We start from the raw sequence: 21038 nt of genomic DNA, 5'->3' as shown, positions 1-21038 counted from the left end.
CCAGTAAGGGTCCTGGCTAGACCCCCCATGTGAAAAACCAAGCCCTGGAATGGCGCAGCTATGTCCGCAGCCTGGACAGAAAACATTTCACTGTATGTTGTACTCTGTATGATTGTGTATCCTGCAGCCATCTGAATATGGTACACTGGTCATGAAGGGATGGACATGGTCAGCAACAACACTCAGTTAGGCTGTTGAGTCTGAATGATGCTCAGTTGGTGCTGAGAGGCCAAAACCAACAGCATGTACATAAGATGCAATGTAGGATGCATCCAAGTTTTCATGACGTTTAAGGCAAATTCTGACCCACCGTCCAACATCCAACGTTGGTTCAGTTGTAGTGTTGGTTTTCTTAGTTGACACCTGCTGTGGATCATATGGATGCTCTTCTGCATACCTCAGTTGTAACAAGTAGTTATTTAAGTTACTGGTGGCTTAATTATAAGCTTGAAGCAATTCTCCCTTTCTCCTAGAGAACTGCTGCTCGCGGGATATTAGCTCCTTTTCAGACCATTTTCTGTAAAATAGATTTTCTGTGGCTGTGTGGAAAATCCCAGCCGATCAATAGCAGTTTTTGAAACACTCACATGAACGTCTGGGGGCAAAGAAGTCTTAAATCTTCGTCATTCCAATGTTCACTTTGAACTTCAGCGAGTTGTCCTGACCATGTCTACATGATTAACTGCGCTGGGTTTCTATCATATGATTGTATTAACAAGCAGCTGAATATGTGTATCTAATGGAGAGTGTCTGTGTATATAAAGGCGTCTTATTCCTAAATGAAGGAATAATTATTCAGCTGATCCCATTAAAAAAGTCATTTCTTCTCTGAAAGTGTTTTTATGGCTGAGCGGCGGAGAGGTGAGCGAGAGAGGCGGTGGAGCGACGCAGACGGAAACAGCCAGAACCGTCTGGGCGGAGAGAGAGGGAGGACTATATACAGCGGCGGAAGGAGCGCAGCGTCACAGAGGTGAGTGCTGCGGAGCTGCCATCAGACAAGAGAGAAGCTCGTCACCCACTCATCAACCAGCGGCTTGTTCTCAGGTAAGTAAAACACGTCAAAGCGCAGATTTGAGTCCGAGCTGAGCTTCATTTACGGGGTTTGGAGGCGACGAGACGATGGAGGCAGAGCAGGTGCTTTAGTGAGGATGACGATGCTGCGGAGGAAGGATGGAGAAAACAGCAGCAGCAGCTTCAAATCTCTTTAAAGTGGCTCCGGTGGGCTTTAAGCAGCCTGCCGATGTTTTCATTGTGTCACAGGGGCGTTTTTCCCGTCCTGGCCTTCACTGCGCACATCGCCACAAACGCGCACCGAGCCCGAATCCCAACATTTTCATCACTCAGCGTCAGAAACACGCTGCGTGGGGAGGAGACCGTGGGTTCGGGCATGTTCTGACTCGGTTTGCAGCGATTTTGTCTTCATGTTTGGTTTGATGTAAAATGGAGGCTGGGTGGAGGAGGAGGAGGATGCTGAAGCTGCCATGGCCTCCTTCCTCTCCTCCTTTCCTTCCTCCGCCTCCCACATCACGTGGCGTCTAACAGCTTCTAACCACCACAAACCCACACAAATATCGCGCAGCTGTCGCGTTATAAGCGCTCAGGTCTGCGTGTCGGTCAATCTGTAAAACGAGCTCTTTGCTGGGTAGAGCGGAGCGTTCCCAGTATTCCCAGTAAGAGATCGATCCTTCTCCAGTCTGCGAGCTGAGTGGGCCGATCTAAGAAAACACGGACATCTTTGAATATGCATGAGGAGATTTATCCATAATATGTTGGAAAGTATGGATATTTTAAATAGTGCGCAGCTTGCCATGTAATCTGTAAAAGGAGCTGTTTGTTGGTGGTAACAGAGCTTTCCCAGTATTCCCAGTAAGAGGTCGATGTTGCTCCAGTGTGTGAACTGAGCCGGTCGATTTGTGGAAATGAAAATATTTTTGTTCACGAGGAAAATTGGGGGAAATGTTCGTTTTGGAAAGTAGCAGTATTCTTCGACACTGTGTTGCAGGAAAAAGGAAAAGTTGCTTCCACGAGAAGACAAAAAAGTGAAAATACTTTCACGTGGTCAGATTCAAGGCTCGCTGGAAGGTCTTAGGAAAGTCGGAACATTATGGAACATCTGGAGATTTTAGAAATTTACTGGAAAGTTTGAATTTTTAGAAAGCAGGAATATTATGGGGGGGGCAGTTTGTTAGCTATTCCTTAAAATGAGCTTTTTCGGGGTCATATAAAAAATCCCCTGGAGTATATTGATGATAAAATTATTACTGGGAAAGGCTTTGCTGGGATGTTTGGGGCATAAGGAAACTGCTGAATGTGTTTGTTTTGCTAATGAAGGAACGTTTTGAACACAGGACAACGTGGTTATCTTTAAAACGGGAACATCTTGGACATCGTGGAGATTTTGGGAAATACGTCTTACGTGTCTGAACACTGACTTTCTCCTGATGGTGCACATAGAAAAACCCAGAAGAGCCTGTGACTGTGAACGCGTTTGTTCCTGTTTGAGAACATGGATGTAGCACAGTGGCCTTACAAAAGGTCAAAAGCGCCTCCTTAGAGGCGACGTGCTGCAGTTTGTACCTGTAGGGACAGAAACGCTTTTTGTTTCTCGGTGTCGTTGTCCAGTCAACAATAATCTGGAATATAATCCAAACTCATGTTTATTAACACAGATGATCTCTGTTCTCAGAATGCTGAGCGTGGCTGTAACTTTGGTGCTGCTCAGGCTTTCATCAGGAATCTCTCATTTCTTTATTTTTGTTTCAGTAAATCTACATGAAGTTGTGTTTAGTACATGTGCCATAAACATGAAGTGAATACATGTAACATGTATGTGCGTGTCGCCTTCACTGGTCCTAAATCAGCCCGGATCATTTGACCTGGAAGCGAGGCGTCTGAAAACAGGAACCTCGTTAACACAGCAGAGAGCAGCAGCTGAGCTTATTTTTAGGAGATACATCGGGATGCTTATGCACTTCACCTGTGTGTGTGTGTGTGTGTGTCCACGCTGACTCGTAGGGTCGTGTTGCGTAACCTCGATCGTGGCCTCAGCTGAGTCCTGTTGTCGTTGTGTCCCGCTGGGATCTCAGATTACATAAAGCACTGATAACGAGCTTAATCAGAGAAGTCAAACCCACTAAATGGTGCACAGAGGGAAGTGTTTATCCCGCTCATGCTTTTCAGGTCATTTTCACGTGTAAACAGCCCACAGTGACACGTTCAGGCCTGTTCTGGAAGATTCTGCAGATACATGAGATCCATGGCGTGCATAGACTGCACGGCTGCGTCGCACAGACATTTGATAAATAACGTGAAGAAATAAAGAAAACGCTGCCTTTAGCGTTTGAAAGCAGCCTAAACCTAAACCAGCACACTCTGCATGATGCTGACTCAGTGATGGATGCAGTCGGATGGATTTCAGCATCGTGTCCATTTGCTAAAGTGGATTTAATCCAGTCAACAGCTAATGATGGGCAGCAAGGGTTAGCGTTAGCCCTCTAAGCCACTGTGCAGTGGGTCAATTAGCCTGCTTTCAGCTCTTTCCTCTCTCTCACACACTCACACACACACCCTCTCTCTGGAGTTATACTTAGCACTCGTGTTGTGATGCTGAATGGAAACAGAGACAACAAGACGCTGAAGGAAAACAAACCTCGGCCGGTCTCAGCTGCATCCCGGCCACGCCCTCGTGGCGGAGCCGTGCGGTGGTTCGGGCCGGGAGCGGCCCGAGTACAGCACAACAAACTGCTGAAATGTTGTGTTACTGGCAACAAACTGCGTCACTGATTGAATCTGTTTATTTAAAGTCATTCTGCAGCAGAAACCTAAAGTAAAGCTGTTTGAAGCGCGTCACAGCACAGCTCAGAAACATAATGTGGTGCTAGTGGAATAATTATGTAATTACAAAATGTAATTATTGAGTAAATACCAAGTAATAACTAAGCTCGAGCCCAGTATTAGCAGTAGGTTTATCTGAGTAATGTTAGTTTCATGTAACAGCACAGTAATAGAATTCTAACCGTTTGGATTCAGGTGTGATGTTAAGATGCAGACGGTCATTGTCTTTATGTGCTGCCAATAAAGCTTTATTATGAGTGTTTGTGCACAGAACATTTGAAACATCACACGGAGCAGATTTAGTCTGAAACAGTAACCTCACCTTAGATTCAATCAAACATCTGAAAGGTAAAGATTTTCTGTCTTTTTGGAGCAAAGAAAATGAGCTTCTATGTGACGTAGCAGCTGAATGTTTTCAGCTTTTCTGTTTCATTTGTTTCTGGGGGAAGTTTGGATTTCCTGCTTTGATCTGTGTCCCGTGTTTTGTGGCTCTGGTTTCGATGATGTCGTGCTTCTTATGACGAGGTCTGTATCGCGATGTCCTGTGTTCTGGTTCATATCATGCTTATTATCTGCAGCAGTCTCACCCGTGTCGCAGTTTTGGACTTCTTGTGGTTGATTCTGTTTCACAAAATGCGAATATTAAACCAAACAAGAGGGGCAGTCATTGCAGCTAGAAGTCTTTCAGGTCACACGAGACAATGTGACAGAAACAGAACCTCAGTCCGCAGGAAAGCAAAGGAAGCAGCTCCTTTTAAAGACTCAGTGTCAGTTACAAAGACGGGGTGAGGGCACGCCAGCCGTGGCTGTTAGCACACACCTGTCTTCTCTGATCAGACTTGTACAGTCAGTCAAAAAGTGTGAAGGCCCAGCAGTCTGATGGAGTAAAACATCAAGAAAGGCTGTGAAACCTGGTTCTTCATGAAGGTCAGTCAGACTGGATGGTGTCCTGACCGAGGACGTAAGGCTCCCTGAATCAGGGATGTCCTTAGTTATTAGTATTTACTACTCACTGACAGTTTGTGCTCTCCAACATCCAGCTTCCTGTTTCAACCTCTGCATTTATTCTCATTAGTGTTTGAGGAGCACAAACGCTGAGAATTCCTGAATAAAATGTGAGCAAAATGTTGTTTAAAGGACAAAATAATAGAAAATCTCATGAAAATCTGTTACTGCGTCCTCTCTGACAGGCCCTGCTGCAGAATCCCTCATCATGACAAAAGAGGAGAACCTGGAGGTGCAGGAGAAGGAGAGGCACGACCGGGAGGAGCAGGAGGAGGGGAGGGTCCAGAGAGAGGAGGAGGAGGCGCTGACTGAAGAAGAGGAGGAAGAAGTAGAGGAGGAGGAAGAAGAGGAAGAGGAGGAGTATGAGCTAGAGGAAGAGAGGGAGCAGGAGGAGAGGACAGAAGTGGAGGAGGATGAGGAAGAAGAGCAGCAGGAGGAGGAGCGGGAGGAGAGAGAGGAGCGCGAGGAAGAGGAGGAGGCTCCGGCCGAACCGGAGCCAGAGCCCGTGTCTGTGTCCGAGTACCAGAGTCCGGTTCACGAGCCGCGGCGCCGAGCCATGGTGCACCCGTCCGCCCAGGCACCGCTGCCCAAAGACTACGGTACGTCATACCACCTTAAATTCAGACACCTTAAATGCTGCCAGTCACGCTGTTAAAGTGGAGACTGCTGGAGTCACAGCTCACTGTCAGCACTCACAGTCTGACTGATCGGCCTGTTGTATTGATGACAGCCAATCACTGTTCAGTAAGCAAATCACCGCAGTTCACGGAGCAGCACAGCAGAGGGCGCTCTCAAGCTGACTTTTACTCTTTCAGCATTAACTCCTACTCTGTGCACTTCCTGCTCCCTAGGGGGCGCTCTGTGGAGCTGTAGAGCAAAAATATAAATGTGAGGTAAATGTTTGGTCCCGACAACAGCTTCACTTTAATTTTTAGATGTTTCTCACAGGTTTCTGTTGTGTCTGAGTATTACTGATGTTACAGCACCACAAGCTGCTTAATGGCAGCTGCCATTTTGATTTGGGGCGTGAAGCAAACAGCAGCAGAGACTGTGTAGCTGCATCACCTTCAACCACCGCAACCAGCTGCTTCTTCTTCTTTAACTTCTAACGTCCGGTTATCTTTTGGGAATGGGCGCCATTGAGGGAGGACGTCCTTTAGTGACCAATCAGCTTGCATTAGCAGAATGCATTTTATAGATAAAGTTACACATCGGTGGTATTTTATTTCAGTCCCATTCATAAGACCTTCTCCATTAGTACCTACTCGGATCCACTGATTTTCCATTACAACCCAGTGTGCGTGCTTGTCGTCATAGCAACATATCTGCATGTCATGACATGACTGCCACAACAAAGGTGGACGTCGAGGTGATGATATACCTGCTGCTCAGTCTGTGGCTTTTCTCACACTCTGGATCACGGCGTCGTTTTTGTAGCCGTTTCCCTCGTAGTCAAGCTTCAAAAATGGTGGTTTGGATTTTCGTAAACAATCGAGTGACGCTACTGACCAGCCAGTTGGTGGGATGAAGTCTGACGATGTCACATTTTAGTACCTGCTCGGATCGCTAGGAACCCCGAGTGAGCAGGTACTATGACTTAATGGAAAACCCTGAAAACTGTAGCGAATCGTGCTGAGTCGATCGAGTAGGTACTAATGGAAAAGGGGCTATTGAGGACAAGCTCATGAGCGCCCCCTGCTGTGCCTCAAGATGAATATGCAGCTGATTTCCTTCATTGTTATTAGCAGGAAGTGGAATGGCTCTCCCGGAGCTGCTGACAGTGAGTCGCAGTGGGGCAGGTTGTCAGGCTGATGGCAGTGAAATAAAACCCTCCTCAGAGCTGCAGAGCCTGCAGGAAGAGAAACTGCAGCACTCGCAGGTTATTTCTGATTTGATGACGGGGACAGATTCTTCTTGGTGTCACCGTCTGGAACCATCTCCTGCCTGCTTTCCTCGCTCCTTTCCGTTTACCTTTCTTTGTCTCTTTAAGCTCATCTGTGATTTCTTCCTGTTTGCGTGCAGCGTTCACCTTCTTCGACCCAAATGACCCGGCCTGCTTGGAGATCCTCATGAATCCCCAAACCACGGTCCCTGAGCTGTTCGCCATCGTGCGACAGTGGGTTCCCCAGGTGCAGCACAAGATTGACATCATCGGCAATGAGGTGAGAACATAAAAGCAAAAAGAAAAAAAAACACTGGAAAACCTGCAGTTCCTCTAACGTCCACTAGAGGCTCCAGCAGTGAGTCCGTCCCCACAGACTCCCCTGTTCAAACTTTACAGCAGAAATAAACACGTTTACAGTCTGATGCATAAAAACTTGCTGCTTTCTACACATAATTTCCTGATTCATACATTCATAGTTAATTTTTTAATAACTTCCATTAGGCTTAAACTTTGGGGCTCATGTCTCCGTTTTTGAAACCTCGGCAGTGCTGCAGCTTCTCTTTCAGCCTGCTGCAGTCCTCTGTGTCACTGGCTTAAAGCCAACACTGATTCATTGTCACATTGACCCAGATTCAACCCTCTGGACACACACACACACACACACACACACACACACACACACACACACACACACACACACACACACACACACACACAGTGATGTCTCTCTGAGCAGCTCTTGTCAGGCTCTTAAAGCCTGAATGCTGAAAGCTTCTGTTCAAAGCACAAATTATGGTCCATGCAATTAAAAAATACAGGCTGGGAAGATTATTTATTATTGATGATTGATAACAATATGGAGGCTCTTCCATGTGATAAAGTGCTCTCTGCATCAGACACCTGTATGTGCACTTTGATTGCATCACCAGCAGCGTCTCAAAGGTTGTTGCTGCCGTTACTTTATTTTTAGTCAAAAGTGAGAAGAAGCTGCTGTGCCAAGTTTTTAGCAACCATGGTGACCAAGGCACAGATACCATGTAATTGTTGCTAAGCAACATGCAAATAACATCCTAGAGAAGATTGGATGCGCGGGCCCCACAGCTGGACATGCTGTTTGTCAGATCACTGCACTGAAAATGCTCCAAAGCAAACCTAAAGCAGCAGCATCCATGTGCATCATCAGGCCCATCCGCTCACCGTAACCTAAACAATTATTTAAAGAAATCCATCCCTTAGGGAGGGGAAAGGTTTATGAAGGGGGCATATCTGTACAGACCTTCTGTAATGGTCACACTGGCAGCAGCGCTGCACACAGAGAGATGGTGATAATGACCCAGTTAAAATGGCTGCATGGAAACAGGAGGCAGAGCAAGTGGTGCAGAGGGAGAGGGAGCGATGGAAAGTTAGTGAGGCTTCACCGTGACTCAGCGTGAAGCCGACTCAGCCTGGAGGAAAGAAAAACAAGGAGAGAGCGTCACAGCGACGATCGCGGAGAAGAAATCAGCCAACGAGCTGGAAGGCTGGCAGCCAGCACGGCCAGGATGTGAACTCAGGGTTTTCCCACTTTAAAGTTTATTATACAACCATAACATCACATGTAGGAGCGATATACAGATGTTAAATAAAATATTATAAATGTATCCTCAGCTATCTGCCCCTCCTGGCTTTATTTAACGTTTTTGTTTAGTGTGACAGGAAAGTGACGCCTAAAAATCCAGAAAACTGAAAGCCTGATATCAATAACTGCTGTGTGAAAACCAGAACATGCTCTGACACGATTAAAAAACCCAGAGTACAAGTGGCTCTAAACAGAAAGGGAAAGTTCCAGAAGCCTGCACGTGCAGATATCAGTTTGTAAAGTTTTGATGTGAAATCTCTGGTCAGGTTACCTGTAACTGTCTTTCCTCCGTCTCAGCTCCTGAAGCGTGGTTGCCATGTGAACGACCGCGATGGTTTGACCGACATGACGCTGCTTCACTACAGCTGCAAGGCCGGAGCGCACGGAGTTGGTAAGTTACTTTATTTGATACTTATTAGGGAAGCATCGGTCTAGAGGTGCACCGACCGACCGACCAGAGACCAGGATCAGACAGTTCCTGACTTAATTAGCCTGTTTCATATGCAGCATACACACAGCGATGTGTTCAAATACTCAGTTGCAGACTCACAGGCAGGTCGTTAATGTGAGGCTGTGGCTGTTAGCGAGCTCTTCGCTGTGAGTGATGGAGACAATAGACCTCGTAATTCACCCTCAGCCAGTTAACAAAGTTATCCAAACCTCAGCCGCAAGCTAGCAGCCTCGGTATGAGCAAAGGATCAAGGCGGCTACGAGCAAAACTACAGAGACGAGTGAAAAACAGAAAAAAAGTTGCTGGCTCGGTGACGTCGGGTGAGGTCGGGTATCCGGCAGCAGCTCATTTCACTTCACTTTCAGCACTTTCATTAGTTCAGTAGTTTAAGTGAGAGAAACTCACCACAGTTCATGTTCAAAAAGGTTCTTTAATTATGAAGAAAAGCTGCTTTTTGCTTGTAAGGCTGTCAGGTTCTTAGAGACATCATCTAAGTCAGCAGGACACATTTGGAAAACTGGAGTCAGTGCGTCTCTGTTAATCATCCCAGAATAAATATCTGACAAATGACTCTAAACGCTGATATCAGCCCAGAATATCACAAATCTTCAACTTTACCATCCTGGGTCTAACTCGACGTTACTGCTGATGACTCTGACTCCACCCACGAGAAAATAATAAAAGTATTTACATATTTTTCCCATAAACCTTCTGTGAAGAGTTTGTGTTATTACCTGTGAAAACTTGGCCCTCAGGGGGTTGAATTCTAATAATCACAAATCACATGAAACAAAAAAATCCCAACAACACACCAAACCAACTTCAGTCCAAAGTCTCAAATCCTTCCACCCTCGATTCAGAAGAGATTTTGCTTCAGGAGGAAGAGCAGAGGGGCGATCCTTGTTTCAGGTCCCACGTTCCTCTAGTTCGTCCTGATGTAACAACTGGGAATAATGCCGACTCGAGCTCTCACGTGGTTCCAAGTTATTGTACAGGGCAGCTGCGTGGACCTGCTCTGGGGCGGCCGGCGTCTGTGCGTGTGGTGGATTCAGCTCCTCCGCGTCTTAGTTTCGTCCTCATTGTGTGTGCAGGCGACCCGGCGGCAGCGCTGCGTCTCACCACTCAGCTGATCTCGCTGGGCGCCGACGTGAGTCTGAGGAGCCGCTGGACCAACATGAACGCCCTGCACTATGCCGCGTACTTCGATGTCCCGGAGCTGATCCGAGTCCTGCTCAAAGCAGCCAAACCCAGAGGTAATTTCTACACCAGGCAGTATTTTAGTGGTCGTTCTGAAGGTAACAGGAGGTGAGACTCTCCTTCCGTGTTCTCCTCAGTCCTGAACTCCACATGCAGCGATTTCCACTATGGTACGGCTCTCCACATCGCCGCCTCCAACCTCTGCCTGGGTGCAGTCAAATGTCTGCTGGAGCACGGAGCCAACCCCACCGTCCGGGTAAGGACAGCTTTCCTTACTTACTACTGGGGGCTAATTAAATGGGCTCATCTCCAGCTCCATGTTTGTTTGTTTTTAATTCATGAATTAACGTAGCTTTGCATAATTTTCAGTTCAAAGTAATCCTTCTTTACCTTGTCCCGGTCCTTGGTGCAGACCCTCAGTTCTTTTTAATTCTGTAACAAGCCTTTTTAGCTTCTGCCGAGCTCTCCTCTGATTGGCTGATCCAGTCTGTGAAGGTCTGAACTGCAGGTGGAGGATAAGGATAATAAGACTGCTTCAGCTCCTTGAGTTTTTTGTGCTGCTGTTCCTTTAAAGCTGAAATCCAGAGACCCTTAATGGTGATTTATCGTCTCAAATCTGACTTTCTGACTTGTTTCTGCAGAACGATAAGGGTCAGGTTCCAGCAGAGGTGGTTCCCGACCCAATGGACATGAGCCTGGACAAGGCGGAGGCGGCAATGGTGGCCAAAGAGCTGAAGCAGCTGCTACTGGACGCCGTTCCACTGAGCTGCAATCTTCCCAGAGCCACGCTGCCCAACTACGACAACATCCCAGGAAACCTGATGCTGGCCGCTCTGGGGCTGAAGCTGGGAGACCGTGTGGTGCTGGACGACATGAAGGTCAGACACGCTGAGATCAAACTGGGATAAATGGATTGACGGACATTGAAACAACAAATCTTCTGTATTTCTGCATAAACATGACCTAAAACATCACGGTCCTGAACCTCTTGAACATCCACCAGGTCAACAGTGACCTCTTTAGGGTTAGAGGTACAGTTTGGTTCACGTCTACTCACTTACATGATATTTGTGCTCATATGCAGACTTGCAACAAAAGACCGAACTCGTGTAAGAGACTAGATTTGGAAGGTGGCATCTTCTAGTTTCTGAGCCAGTGCTTGTTTAGCGTGTCGCTCACATGCAAACTACCCCTAAGATGTTCTGTGGCAGCCTGGTGGATGGAGGTCAAGGAGACTCAAAGAGATGTACAGGAAATTACATTAAAATGTTAGATTTGTACTTTTTAATACTCCAGAGGCTTACAGGTATGTGGACCTTTGCTTTGGATATTTGCTGTGAGCCACCTCGTGTATCAAAAACTACAAACGACCTTTTCAGGCAGCTGTTGAGGGATTTGACTCCATTCCCAGGTACAGGCATCCTCAGCTCTGAGAGGGAGGGGCTCTGAGTCAGGACTTCTTCTTCTTTGTAGGATGCGATGATGGTTCTTGTGTTGCTGCACGGTTCAGTTCACAGACAGGTCTCCTGATATTTTCTGCTAATTCTAAGTCAGAATTCATCGTTTCATTGATGATGATTGATTGACCACCATGCTTCACTGATTTAATGACGCTCTTATGGTTGAATGCAGCATTTTCTTTCTTCTTATCGAAAGCCAGAAGTTGTACTTTGGTGTCAAAACTCTCATTCCAGTTTCCCTCCTGCCTGGAAACTAGTTTTGTCTGGTTTTTGGAGCAATGCTCTCCAGGTTAGTCCAGTGTTTTCTTGATGTTCACCTGGGGTTTCACACCTGGATTGATCTGGGTTGACATGTGGAAGGGATCGGTGGTTTGGAATTTGCTCCGTAGGTGGATTTTCGAGCAGTTTCTGCAGGATTCTGTTCATCTGGACGTTTTCAGTGGGAGAAACGTTTCATCATCATCAGGTGACGTCTTCAGTCTCAGCTGACTGCAGGTTTCAACCTTATAAACAGGACATTTGCACAGTGACTGAAACCTGCAGCACTGAAGGAACAATGGCTTTACTTGGATGAGTTGATGTTTCTCCCACTGAAAAGTCTAAATCCCGACGAACATATTCAACAGATTTACTTACCTGGATGATCGAGCATCAAGTCGTTATTTTTGGTCGGCAGATTTTCAGAAACTAGAAGATGTTACATTTCAAATAAAGTCTTGTTTGAATTGCAGTTTTTTATTAACAGCTTTTACATTTGGGCGTTTAAAATAGGACCCTGTAGCCTTTGGGGGGGTTGCCAGTGGATGTTAAGAGGTTAATCTGATCGGCAGTTTCTTTTTAACAACATGTAAACAGCAGTGTGTGTGTGTGTGTGGTGGCAGTTTGTCCTTCACACTGTGCTTCTTGAGCTCTGAACAGTGTGTTTTCACTGTGCAGCCCCACAGAGACCAGAGCAGAGACGACAGCCCGGCTGCAAAACGCAGACAGGTTGGTTGGAGTGGCTGGATTGTAGACTAACTGAAGTGACTCACCACGCTGCCAACATGTTGTCTTCCTATGAAATCACCGTCACTCCATCTGTAGCGTTGATGTCACGTTCGTCCCTTTCATAAAACACAGCAGCAGACACCCAGACTATCTGCCCCCATGCAACCTAACCAGAAAAAATCTCTTTTGCAGTCATGCTCCGAGAGTGCGAGAGGTCACCTCTGACTCCGCCCTCTCTTTTTGTTTCTGTGTCTCTCAGGCTGGCACTCTGAGGTTTTGTGGTACTACAGAGTTCGCCAGCGGGCAGTGGGTCGGCGTGGAGCTAGACGAGCCAGAGGGCAAGAACGATGGCAGCGTGGGCGGCGTCCGCTACTTCATCTGCCCTCCGAAGTTAGGTGAGAGATTTGTGGTTTCTACAGGCGAGACAAAGACTCCTTTCATTTTGTTCCCGTTAGCTGAAATCAAGTCACCGTGTTAAGTAGCGTATTCTAGGCGACTTTTCCCAGGATTTTTCCAGTTGCTCCGGGTTCTCACAAGTGAGTTCTGATCTGCTCCCCATTGGATGTTCCCAGAAAACCTCCAAAGGGGAATCAGACAAACCTAACTCAAGTTTAGTAATACTTCCTGAATCTGCAGGAAGTGACTGTGGCTCTTCAAGACCTCCAAGCTTTAGAACATCCAGCGAATCAGTGAATACATCAGAGAACGTGACATCTAAAGACGTCATATCTCTGTTCATCAAAAGCATCACTAAAAAACACAGGAGGCAAACACGAAGAGTCCTTCCCTCATTTCACCGTTTAAAGTCATCTCCTTGTTCATGTTCAGTCGGCTGTCCCTGCTGCAAGTCCTGGTGTGAGCTCTTTGATTTCATCGTAAACAAACTCACTGACCGACTGTTCTTGTGGAGGCTTTTGGTGGAGGAGCACGCTCGTCATCTTTCCAGCATGGAAACAGGAGTTGTTGCTGTTTCTCACTGCGTTGATCTACTTCTGCCCTGCAGGGATTTTCGCTCCAGTTTCAAAGATTTCCAAATCTGTGGACCAGACGCCTTCATCAGTCACCTCCACCCCAAGAACACCCCGCATGGATCTGGCCTCCCGCCTCGCAGGAAAGACCAAGAAGGAGAAAGAGAAGAAGGAGAAAGAGCGAGAGAAAGGTAACCGAGCTACAGTCTTTGCTAATAGCTTCATTCGATTAGGTTTATCTGTGCTTCTCATCAGTTTTGTTCTGCATTCTCAGCCCAGAAGAAGAAGGCTTCAGTAGCCAGTCTGGATCCAGAGGGAATGAATGTGGAGGTCGGAGATCAGGTTCTGGTAGCCGGACAGAAGCACGGCATCGTTCGTTACTTTGGCAAGACAGACTTTGCTCCAGGTGCGTTTGCTGATCCTCAGTCGGTTCTCTGAACTGTGCACATGTGGATACTTGTAGGACTGTGTTGTCTGTCCTTCTCCAGTCCGGAGAAACTTTCCACTAATCCTGCAGAAATGCTTATCAGACAGAGCAGCTGTGACCGGATCTGTGTCCCTGCAGGTTACTGGTTCGGTATCGAGCTGGACCAGCCCACAGGGAAACACGACGGCTCGGTGTTTGGGGTCCGCTACTTCAGCTGCCTGCCCAAATATGGAGTGTTTGCTCCGCCCTCCCGTGTCCAGAGGTGAGGATATGTCGAAGGTACCGTGATGTTTTAGTGTGTGTAATAAATGAGAATGGGGAGATAATCAGCTTCAGGATTAATTAGCTCAGAAATTCTTCCAATGTTGGAAATGAAAAAGATTAAATATATGAAAAAAACTGAAAATACAGCAGAGCATTAAAAGCTGTGGAAGCTTGAAGTGAAGCTTCAAAGTAACCAGGACGATGTGACATTAAGGCCTTTTAAAATCTTTGATTCCTGAGCGACGCCTTAAAAGTCGCCAATAAACACTGTTGTTGTCAGAATCGGAGGCCCTAAGGACGGCTCACAGAACGACAGCTCCACGGTGAAGAAGGTCCACCAGATCACCAGTAAGTGACGACCATAGTGTTTTATTATCATTCTTTACCCCTGAAAACCGTATTTGTCTCCTTGTTCTAACAAGCGTTGTGTGCTTGTGCGCTGCAGTGTCACAGCCGAAGCGTAACTTCAACACGATGCGTTCTCCTAAAGACCTCACGTCTGAGAGCTCCATATCCAGGTCAGCCCTGCTCCGTCACATTACAGTCCTGCGCTCTTTGCTGTTCGGCTTTTTTGGACTTTTTGACAAGAGGAAATTTTGGAAACGGTTCAATTTGAGCTTTTAAAAGAAAAGCAAAATAAAACTGTTTTCACCTTTTTATCAAAAGTCCAAATAAGTCCAGCAAAGCAGGCAGGATTAGACTTACTGAACCCTGCTCTTCCTCCTCCTCCTCGTCTCCTGCAGGCTGCTCTTCTGTTGCTGGTTTCCGTGGATGCTGCGCGCTGAGATGCAGTCCTAACTACGCCCTTCCTCTTCTCTCTTCTACTCCACCACCAGATCAGTCTCTCCGCTGTACTTGCTCTCCATCTTCTACTCCTGCTTTCACCGACTTTCGCCGTCGTCAGTCAAACTTCTCGTGGTGACCCCGTCCCCCTCCTCTCTTAATCTCAGCCCAGAACCTCCTAATTTAGCCGTTCTATAGCAAAATCTATAGTGCCTTGTATCTGATCAAAACGTTCCGCATTCCTTTGAAGAAACCGAGAATCCGATTCCTCCAAAAAACCCAACCTTTCACGTCTTCTCACCTCATCGTCCCAGCTCGGTATTTGTCCGTGCTGTGCTGTCATTCGGGGCCTAACAACAACCACAAAACGTTTGTTTTTGCTGCTACTAGCTTTGGGTCTTAAACAGATTTTGTCATTAATGCTAAGCTCGGCACAAGCTAGCTAAAACGTGGACAATAATGCAGATATTCAGCCTGTGCTTTGTGGTTTGGCAGATGTGTTTGTTAAATTCTCAGACACTTTCTGCACAAATGAACAAGAGCAGCGCACGAGAGCTCAAACAGTTTGTGCAAAATAAGTTTGTCTGCTCGTCTGAGACCAAGAACCTCTGCCGTCTCCGCTTGAGTTAAGATGTAAAAATCCCGAGTGCATGGAGGGAAAATCCCAGAAAACATCCCGACTCCAAACTGTTTGAAACTCAGAAGTGAAAACAGGGTTTTTACTTGAACGCAGCCAATAATTGTCTGTAGGAGAGTTTATTTCCACTGCTGATGTGTGAGATAAGTAAGTGGTTCTTGGCCTCCGGGTTGACTCGCTGTATGTGGAGGAGTGTGGATGCTAACATTTAATAACAAGAAGAAGCTTTATCTTTAATTTACATTTTTCCATTTTTCCTGACCACAAAGAACAGCTTTGATGTTTATCCTGCTGTTTGTCAGCCGTTAATCTTTAAAGGTACTTTTAGCAAACGTCTGGCAGGAAATGCAACGCACATTTTCACCACAAGGTGGCAGCGCTTCATCTGAGCTCCAGTGTAGTTTTCCACCAGCACTACAGTCGTCTACATGCACAGAACGATTTTTGTGCTCCAATGAATAAAATAAGTCTGATTAGCAACATTTGTACGAATGTTGAGCTAATTTTAGAATTTCTCGTGAGCAGTTTAGGTCCACCTGGTGGTCGACAGAGGTATTACATCAATTTGCATCTGCAACATAAATGTCTTTGACATAAAGGCGCAAGCTGGTTTATTTTTTGAAGGATTGAATCTGCTTTTGTCCAAGAATTCTTTACAAAAAGTACCTTTGATTATAGTCACTGCTAATCAGCGTACTGCCAATACTCGGACACTAATAACAGGCTCCAGTTGTAATCTGTTAACCATAAACTGCTAACTGACCCAAACCGTTGACGTTTCCGGCCCCATTTCATGAGACTGTCATGTCTTTATGTTGCCTCTGAACACGAGCTTCAGTTCCAGCTAAATGTGATGTCCAGTCCATTCAGGGTTGAATATGTCTTTGTAATATTAAGCGTCCCTTCATCAGCGCCTCCATTTCGAGGTTTTTAATGACCTTTACTTAAAAGTTTAACCCCCAAACGAGCTCCCGAGTCCAAATCTTTGATCTTCCTCTGACCCTCCTCTCTCGCTCCTCTCTCTCTCCATTTAAATAAGACTTTGGTATCTTTTGTGAATGTGAGCATCCGCGAAAAGAAAAACACAAGCTAACCTAAATGTGTGCTTAATGGTAAATCTCTGCATAACTGAGAAACAGCAATATGTAAACAGTGTACCTATCTCTGTGTGGAAACGTTTCCTGTGTTAATGTCTCGTTACACTCTGTGAGCACTCGATACAGAGAGATGAACACACTCGCGCTCGGATGGCCGAGGCTGCTGGGGCGAGCACAGAGAATAACCGGGCAAGCGAAGGGATGAAATCCATCCTCAGTTTTGATCCAAGTCAAGTGGAAAGTGACCCAGATGCCACCAGGAAGACCGTGGAGCGTATTTGGTGAGGTCAGATCCTCAGTTTGTGCTGCTTCATTATTCTGTTATCTGATTCTTGGACGGAGCATTCAGATCTCATGAGCAAGACCGGGCAGATTTGGTAACTTGTTTCCAGAGATGTAAAACTTTAAACTATGAGAATTATGAAATATGACCAACCACCTTCCTGCAAACACTGGTTGAAGGTCATTTTAGAGAATGATGAGGTCGTTAAGAGCCTTTGAGGCGGGGCTTGCCGGTTTTTCTCTCCGTGTGCTCTGCAGCCTCGGCCAAAGGAGACATTTGTGGTTGCTCGTGCACACTGCTGTGGATAATGTCCTGTTTGTGCTCGTGGAATCAGCTTCAACGTTATACTAACGAGAACTGCAGTGCTTTTGCTTTTCCACTCACCGGGCGCTCAGTTTAACTCAGTCAGCTGCAGGATTTAGTCCATGTGGTCACAAACCTTTCATTCCTGCTTGAACTTGACTTGAGCCTCGCCTCTGAATGACTTAACCAGACGAGCGGTAGGTTGAGTCATGTCGCGTTCCCCACGGACACAAACTGGTGTCCTGGTAGGACTGTAGTAAATTTAAGCTGCTTTAAGGATGTCCTGAAATCATCATGGATGAGATGAACACAAAAAGTCAGTCCTGCATCCATCGAGTTGTTGGAACCTTCCAAAAGTGTCCTGAGAAGCAGCTTTTTGAAAAATGGGACTAGACGTTCGAGCGATGTGCAGATGACTTACTGCTTTACCTTCACAAATAAATATCACAGCCACAGCCCAAACAAGCCAGACGAACCGGAGTCAGTCCACGTGTCGTATTTGCATCTGTTTATAGTTTCACTCTGGAAATTCATCGCCACAAGTCAGCTGTCGTAGCACGGCGTTCAATGCTGAAGCTCCACCCAGTCGGGCGAGCGTTAGTGGACCGCAGTGATGGTGGAGGTTTGTCTTTGTACAGTAAACGTACAGTAACAGTACAGTCGATATGTCGGTTTGAACGTAGCGTGCTGTGTAGATGTGGAGCGTCACCAGTTATTAATCTCACGCTAAAGGAAGCGTTACAGACGTTTTTATCGCCACATATTTTCACTTTGGTTTCTGTATCCAAGGCCGTTGCCGCTCCTTTTGCCTGATTTAGCTCTTTAACTACAAACTCTCACTTTGTCGTTTTTGTTGATTGGATTTCAAACATGCTTTTACTTTAAGATTGGTTTCCTTACTTTGAGGCAGCAGGAATGTTTGAAATTTTGCATCCTTGTCGAGATTCAGCCACTGAAACTCCGTCACGTCGTAGCCATCATCTTCTCCTAATCGAAACCAAAATGTGACTGTAAATTAAAAATGTTCTAGAAATGTTTCCACTTTTTGGTTTCAAATGAAAATCCTGTTTGATGCCTTCATCGCCCACGTTGGCTTCGTTTCTCCACACTTCAACAAGATGAGATGACGTTAAATACATGTATCCTGAGAATCGTGATCAGGGATGCACCGATCAAACTTTTTCAGCTCCAGTGTGGTAGCCTGGCTTTGGGTGTCTGCTGATATTGAGGACTGACCCAGGAACAGTCTGGAATGAGGAAGCAGTGATCTTTACTGATCTTTACTGATCTTTACTGATCTTTACTGGAAGCTGGAGCCTGAAAGTGAAAATTTAAAAGCAAAGAAGAGAAACTCCCGTTAGCCTCGTTATGAGTGTTGACGTTGGTCCACCAGAGGGCAGCTTCCCTGATGAAACCAAACAAAAACAAGATTATGACAATATTATCTTATTAAAGACTCACAAATACAACAGATATTCAGGAAATCTGTTTGTATTTCAAGTGTCTGGAAGACAAAAATATCATTGGTTGAACTGATTTGTGCGTCGCGTCTGTTACTTTAGTTTCCTTTGGTCCTCTCGGTCTGAGTGCTCCTCACATGCACGTTTGTATCATCCACAAATAAAAGCTGTTTGCATCGGAGGTGTGAAAAGCCTCAGAGTTGCTTTCCTGTTGGCTCCCTCCATGCTACACCACAGCTGACAGGCCCTTGCTGATGGGTGGTGTAAGCTACATACAGCTGAACGACTTGTTGAAGTGTTCGGCGTCAGACTGACAGACAACCCAAATATCCGATCAGTGCATCCGTGATCACGGTTGGTTCTGGAGAAGCGTTGTTATTATGTCGTATGAGCACAAACACGGCGATCGTCTCTCATCTTCCACAACTCAAGACGAAGCTGAGTCAGGAGTTTATTGTCAGTCGCCTCTGTGATTTCTTTCCTCCTGATGTGAAGCCGGGAGCCGTTGGACAGTTTTAGCGGCTCAGCTCTTGTTTGCAACACAACTTCTCTGCAAGCAGATTTTCAGAGCTGCACTGACGCCAGCGGCTGCTTAAAGGAAGGAAATCAGTCACGTTTGGATCAGCAGGAATGGAAACTGTGATTTGTAGTTAACTGAGAGAGTCGGTGTCCTTTAAAGAAGTGACGGCTGTCTGACGATGTAACGTCGAAATCACAGAAACGAACTCGGCACTGCTCGTTTCAACATTCGGAGTCTGAAGATTATACAGTATATAGCCTATATTTTGATAACTTCACTAAGTGTACTTTTTGTTCTCTGGTTTTGTAAAGTGTGCGTGTGTGTTACTTTAGTCCATGTGTGTGCGTCACTCCTGTTTTCAAAGTGTGTTTAAAGCCGACGGGCGCGGAAGCAGAAACAGGAGAGAAGGAGCATCGACGTCTTCTTCCTAACAGATCCTCACTGCATGCTCTCTCAGTATTTTCTCATTCGGGGTTTTCAGTGTATCTTCTCATCAGCATGAAAATGCTTCTAATAATAACAACTATGAATATAATAAAGATTTGATGTTTTTCTAAACCTTCTGTCTGCTGGACTTTTTATCTGCGTTCAGATAAAATCAGGTGAAACAGTAACTAATAAAACTGATACGTTTATTATCTTTTTTTATTTGACTCATCAGACTATAAAAGGATTCACACTGACACCTTGTAGCCAGTTATCAGAGCACACCCACAAAATCTGCAGAGTGAAAATAATTTATATGCATATTTTTAAATTTTAGACAGACAATAAGTATAAATAAATTCATACTTGCAGCATAATTACATGTTGATTTTAGTTTGATGGGGATTCTTTGTGCTTCTTTCTCCCCGTGAGCTCCTCCGTGGCTCACACAGGTGTCTGTAGACCTGGGGTATCAAACATGAGGCCCTTTGGAAAATGTGAAGGAGGAAAATGATTTTGGATTTTAAATGTGGTTTGTTTGTTCTCTGACAAAGACCTCACCCACAGCCATTTATAATACACCAAAGAAATGATAGATTTCTGTAATTTTACACATTTCTTACAATTTAAGCAAAGGTTTAATAAAAAGAGTTTACTACATTTACTGCAGCAACATTTCTCTGTCACAGACTGTCCTGTGTGTACCCTGCCTCTTGTGCTATGGTTGCTTGGCCAGCCTTGTGTTACTTAGTCTCCAACAAAACGACGTCACGTAACAGCTTGTTTTACTCCAGAAATATGAAGACCACAATTAAAAATGATTAACAGTGACACCCAGTGGCCAGTTTTCAGAACACACTTTCCTCTCGTCACAGTCTTCGTCGCTACTACCCCAGTCATGCCGGGATTTTTCGTTTTTATGGGCCGATGGGGTTTTATTTCTTTTCTTTTTGTAACGGGATAAATGAAAGGTGGTGGATTGGCCAGTTGGTCATGATCGACTCTGGGCTGGACCAATTACAGCCGAGGAGGTCGAACTTTAAAGTTGAGGTGAAGAGGAAAGCGATTTGTCCCCGTTCCTCTTCAGCTAGAAAGTTGCTAATTCAATCATGAAACTGATCAGTGATCAGCTGATCAGCTTTTCTCTCTGCGCCAGAAAGAGGAAACCAGCGGATGTCGCGCTAAACAACAGCAGCACGTTTGATCAGCTGATGTTAGAATTTATTTAATATTAATTTCTAGTATCAGCTGATGTTTGCTGGAGCCACAGCTGCAAAGCTGCTGGTCAGGATGGTTTGGATATGTGGTGAGAGGGAAACATGAGGATGAAACCAGGAGATGTCCTTACTGAATCATCAGAGCTGTGATGGAGAAACAGGTTTACCTTTTAGGTGACATGGATGAGTTGAAGTTATGAACTGTTTCTGAGAGAC

General features: G+C 45.7%; 1 protein-coding gene across 2 annotated transcripts; it reads left to right on the top strand.

The window, feature by feature from the left end:
• Positions 1-913: 913 nt before the first annotated feature.
• On the top strand, positions 914-19737 carry clip3 (CAP-GLY domain containing linker protein 3). Of its 2 annotated transcripts, XM_086262493.1 has the most exons (15): positions 914-1044; positions 5025-5438; positions 6862-7001; positions 8640-8733; positions 9885-10046; positions 10128-10246; positions 10632-10868; positions 12387-12437; positions 12697-12832; positions 13441-13596; positions 13680-13811; positions 13971-14094; positions 14377-14444; positions 14542-14614; positions 14840-19737. In XM_086262493.1, exons 2-15 carry the CDS (start codon positions 5048-5050, stop codon positions 14892-14894), a joined length of 1938 nt encoding a protein of 645 aa, XP_086118619.1. In that variant the 5' UTR covers positions 914-1044; positions 5025-5047; the 3' UTR covers positions 14895-19737. The 2 variants fall into 2 exon arrangements, with proteins under 2 accessions (XP_086118619.1, XP_086118620.1); XM_086262494.1 differs by lacking the exon at positions 12387-12437.
• Positions 19738-21038: the final 1301 nt, after the last annotated feature.

Source organism: Aulonocara sp. 'chitande type north' Nkhata Bay, linkage group LG14, assembly GCF_057382095.1.
Source record: "Aulonocara sp. 'chitande type north' Nkhata Bay isolate Kocher_YH1m ecotype deep benthic linkage group LG14, A_spYH_male_GT1.1, whole genome shotgun sequence".
Taxonomy (NCBI): domain Eukaryota; kingdom Metazoa; phylum Chordata; class Actinopteri; order Cichliformes; family Cichlidae; genus Aulonocara; species Aulonocara sp. 'chitande type north' Nkhata Bay.
This window is presented reverse-complemented; position numbering and strand designations above follow the sequence as displayed.

What these genes read in the sequence shown, in the direction of transcription:
- clip3 (XM_086262493.1), top strand. Translation starts at nt 5,048, where the DNA reads ATGACAAAAGAGGAGAACCTGGAGGTGCAGGAGAAGGAGAGGCACGAC. An exon ending in TGGTGCTGGACGACATGAAG is followed by an intron (nt 10,869 to 12,386) that starts GTCAGACACGCT and finishes TTCACTGTGCAG; the next exon opens with CCCCACAGAGACCAGAGCAG. An exon ending in CCGCCCTCCCGTGTCCAGAG is followed by an intron (nt 14,095 to 14,376) that starts GTGAGGATATGT and finishes TGTTGTTGTCAG; the next exon opens with AATCGGAGGCCCTAAGGACG.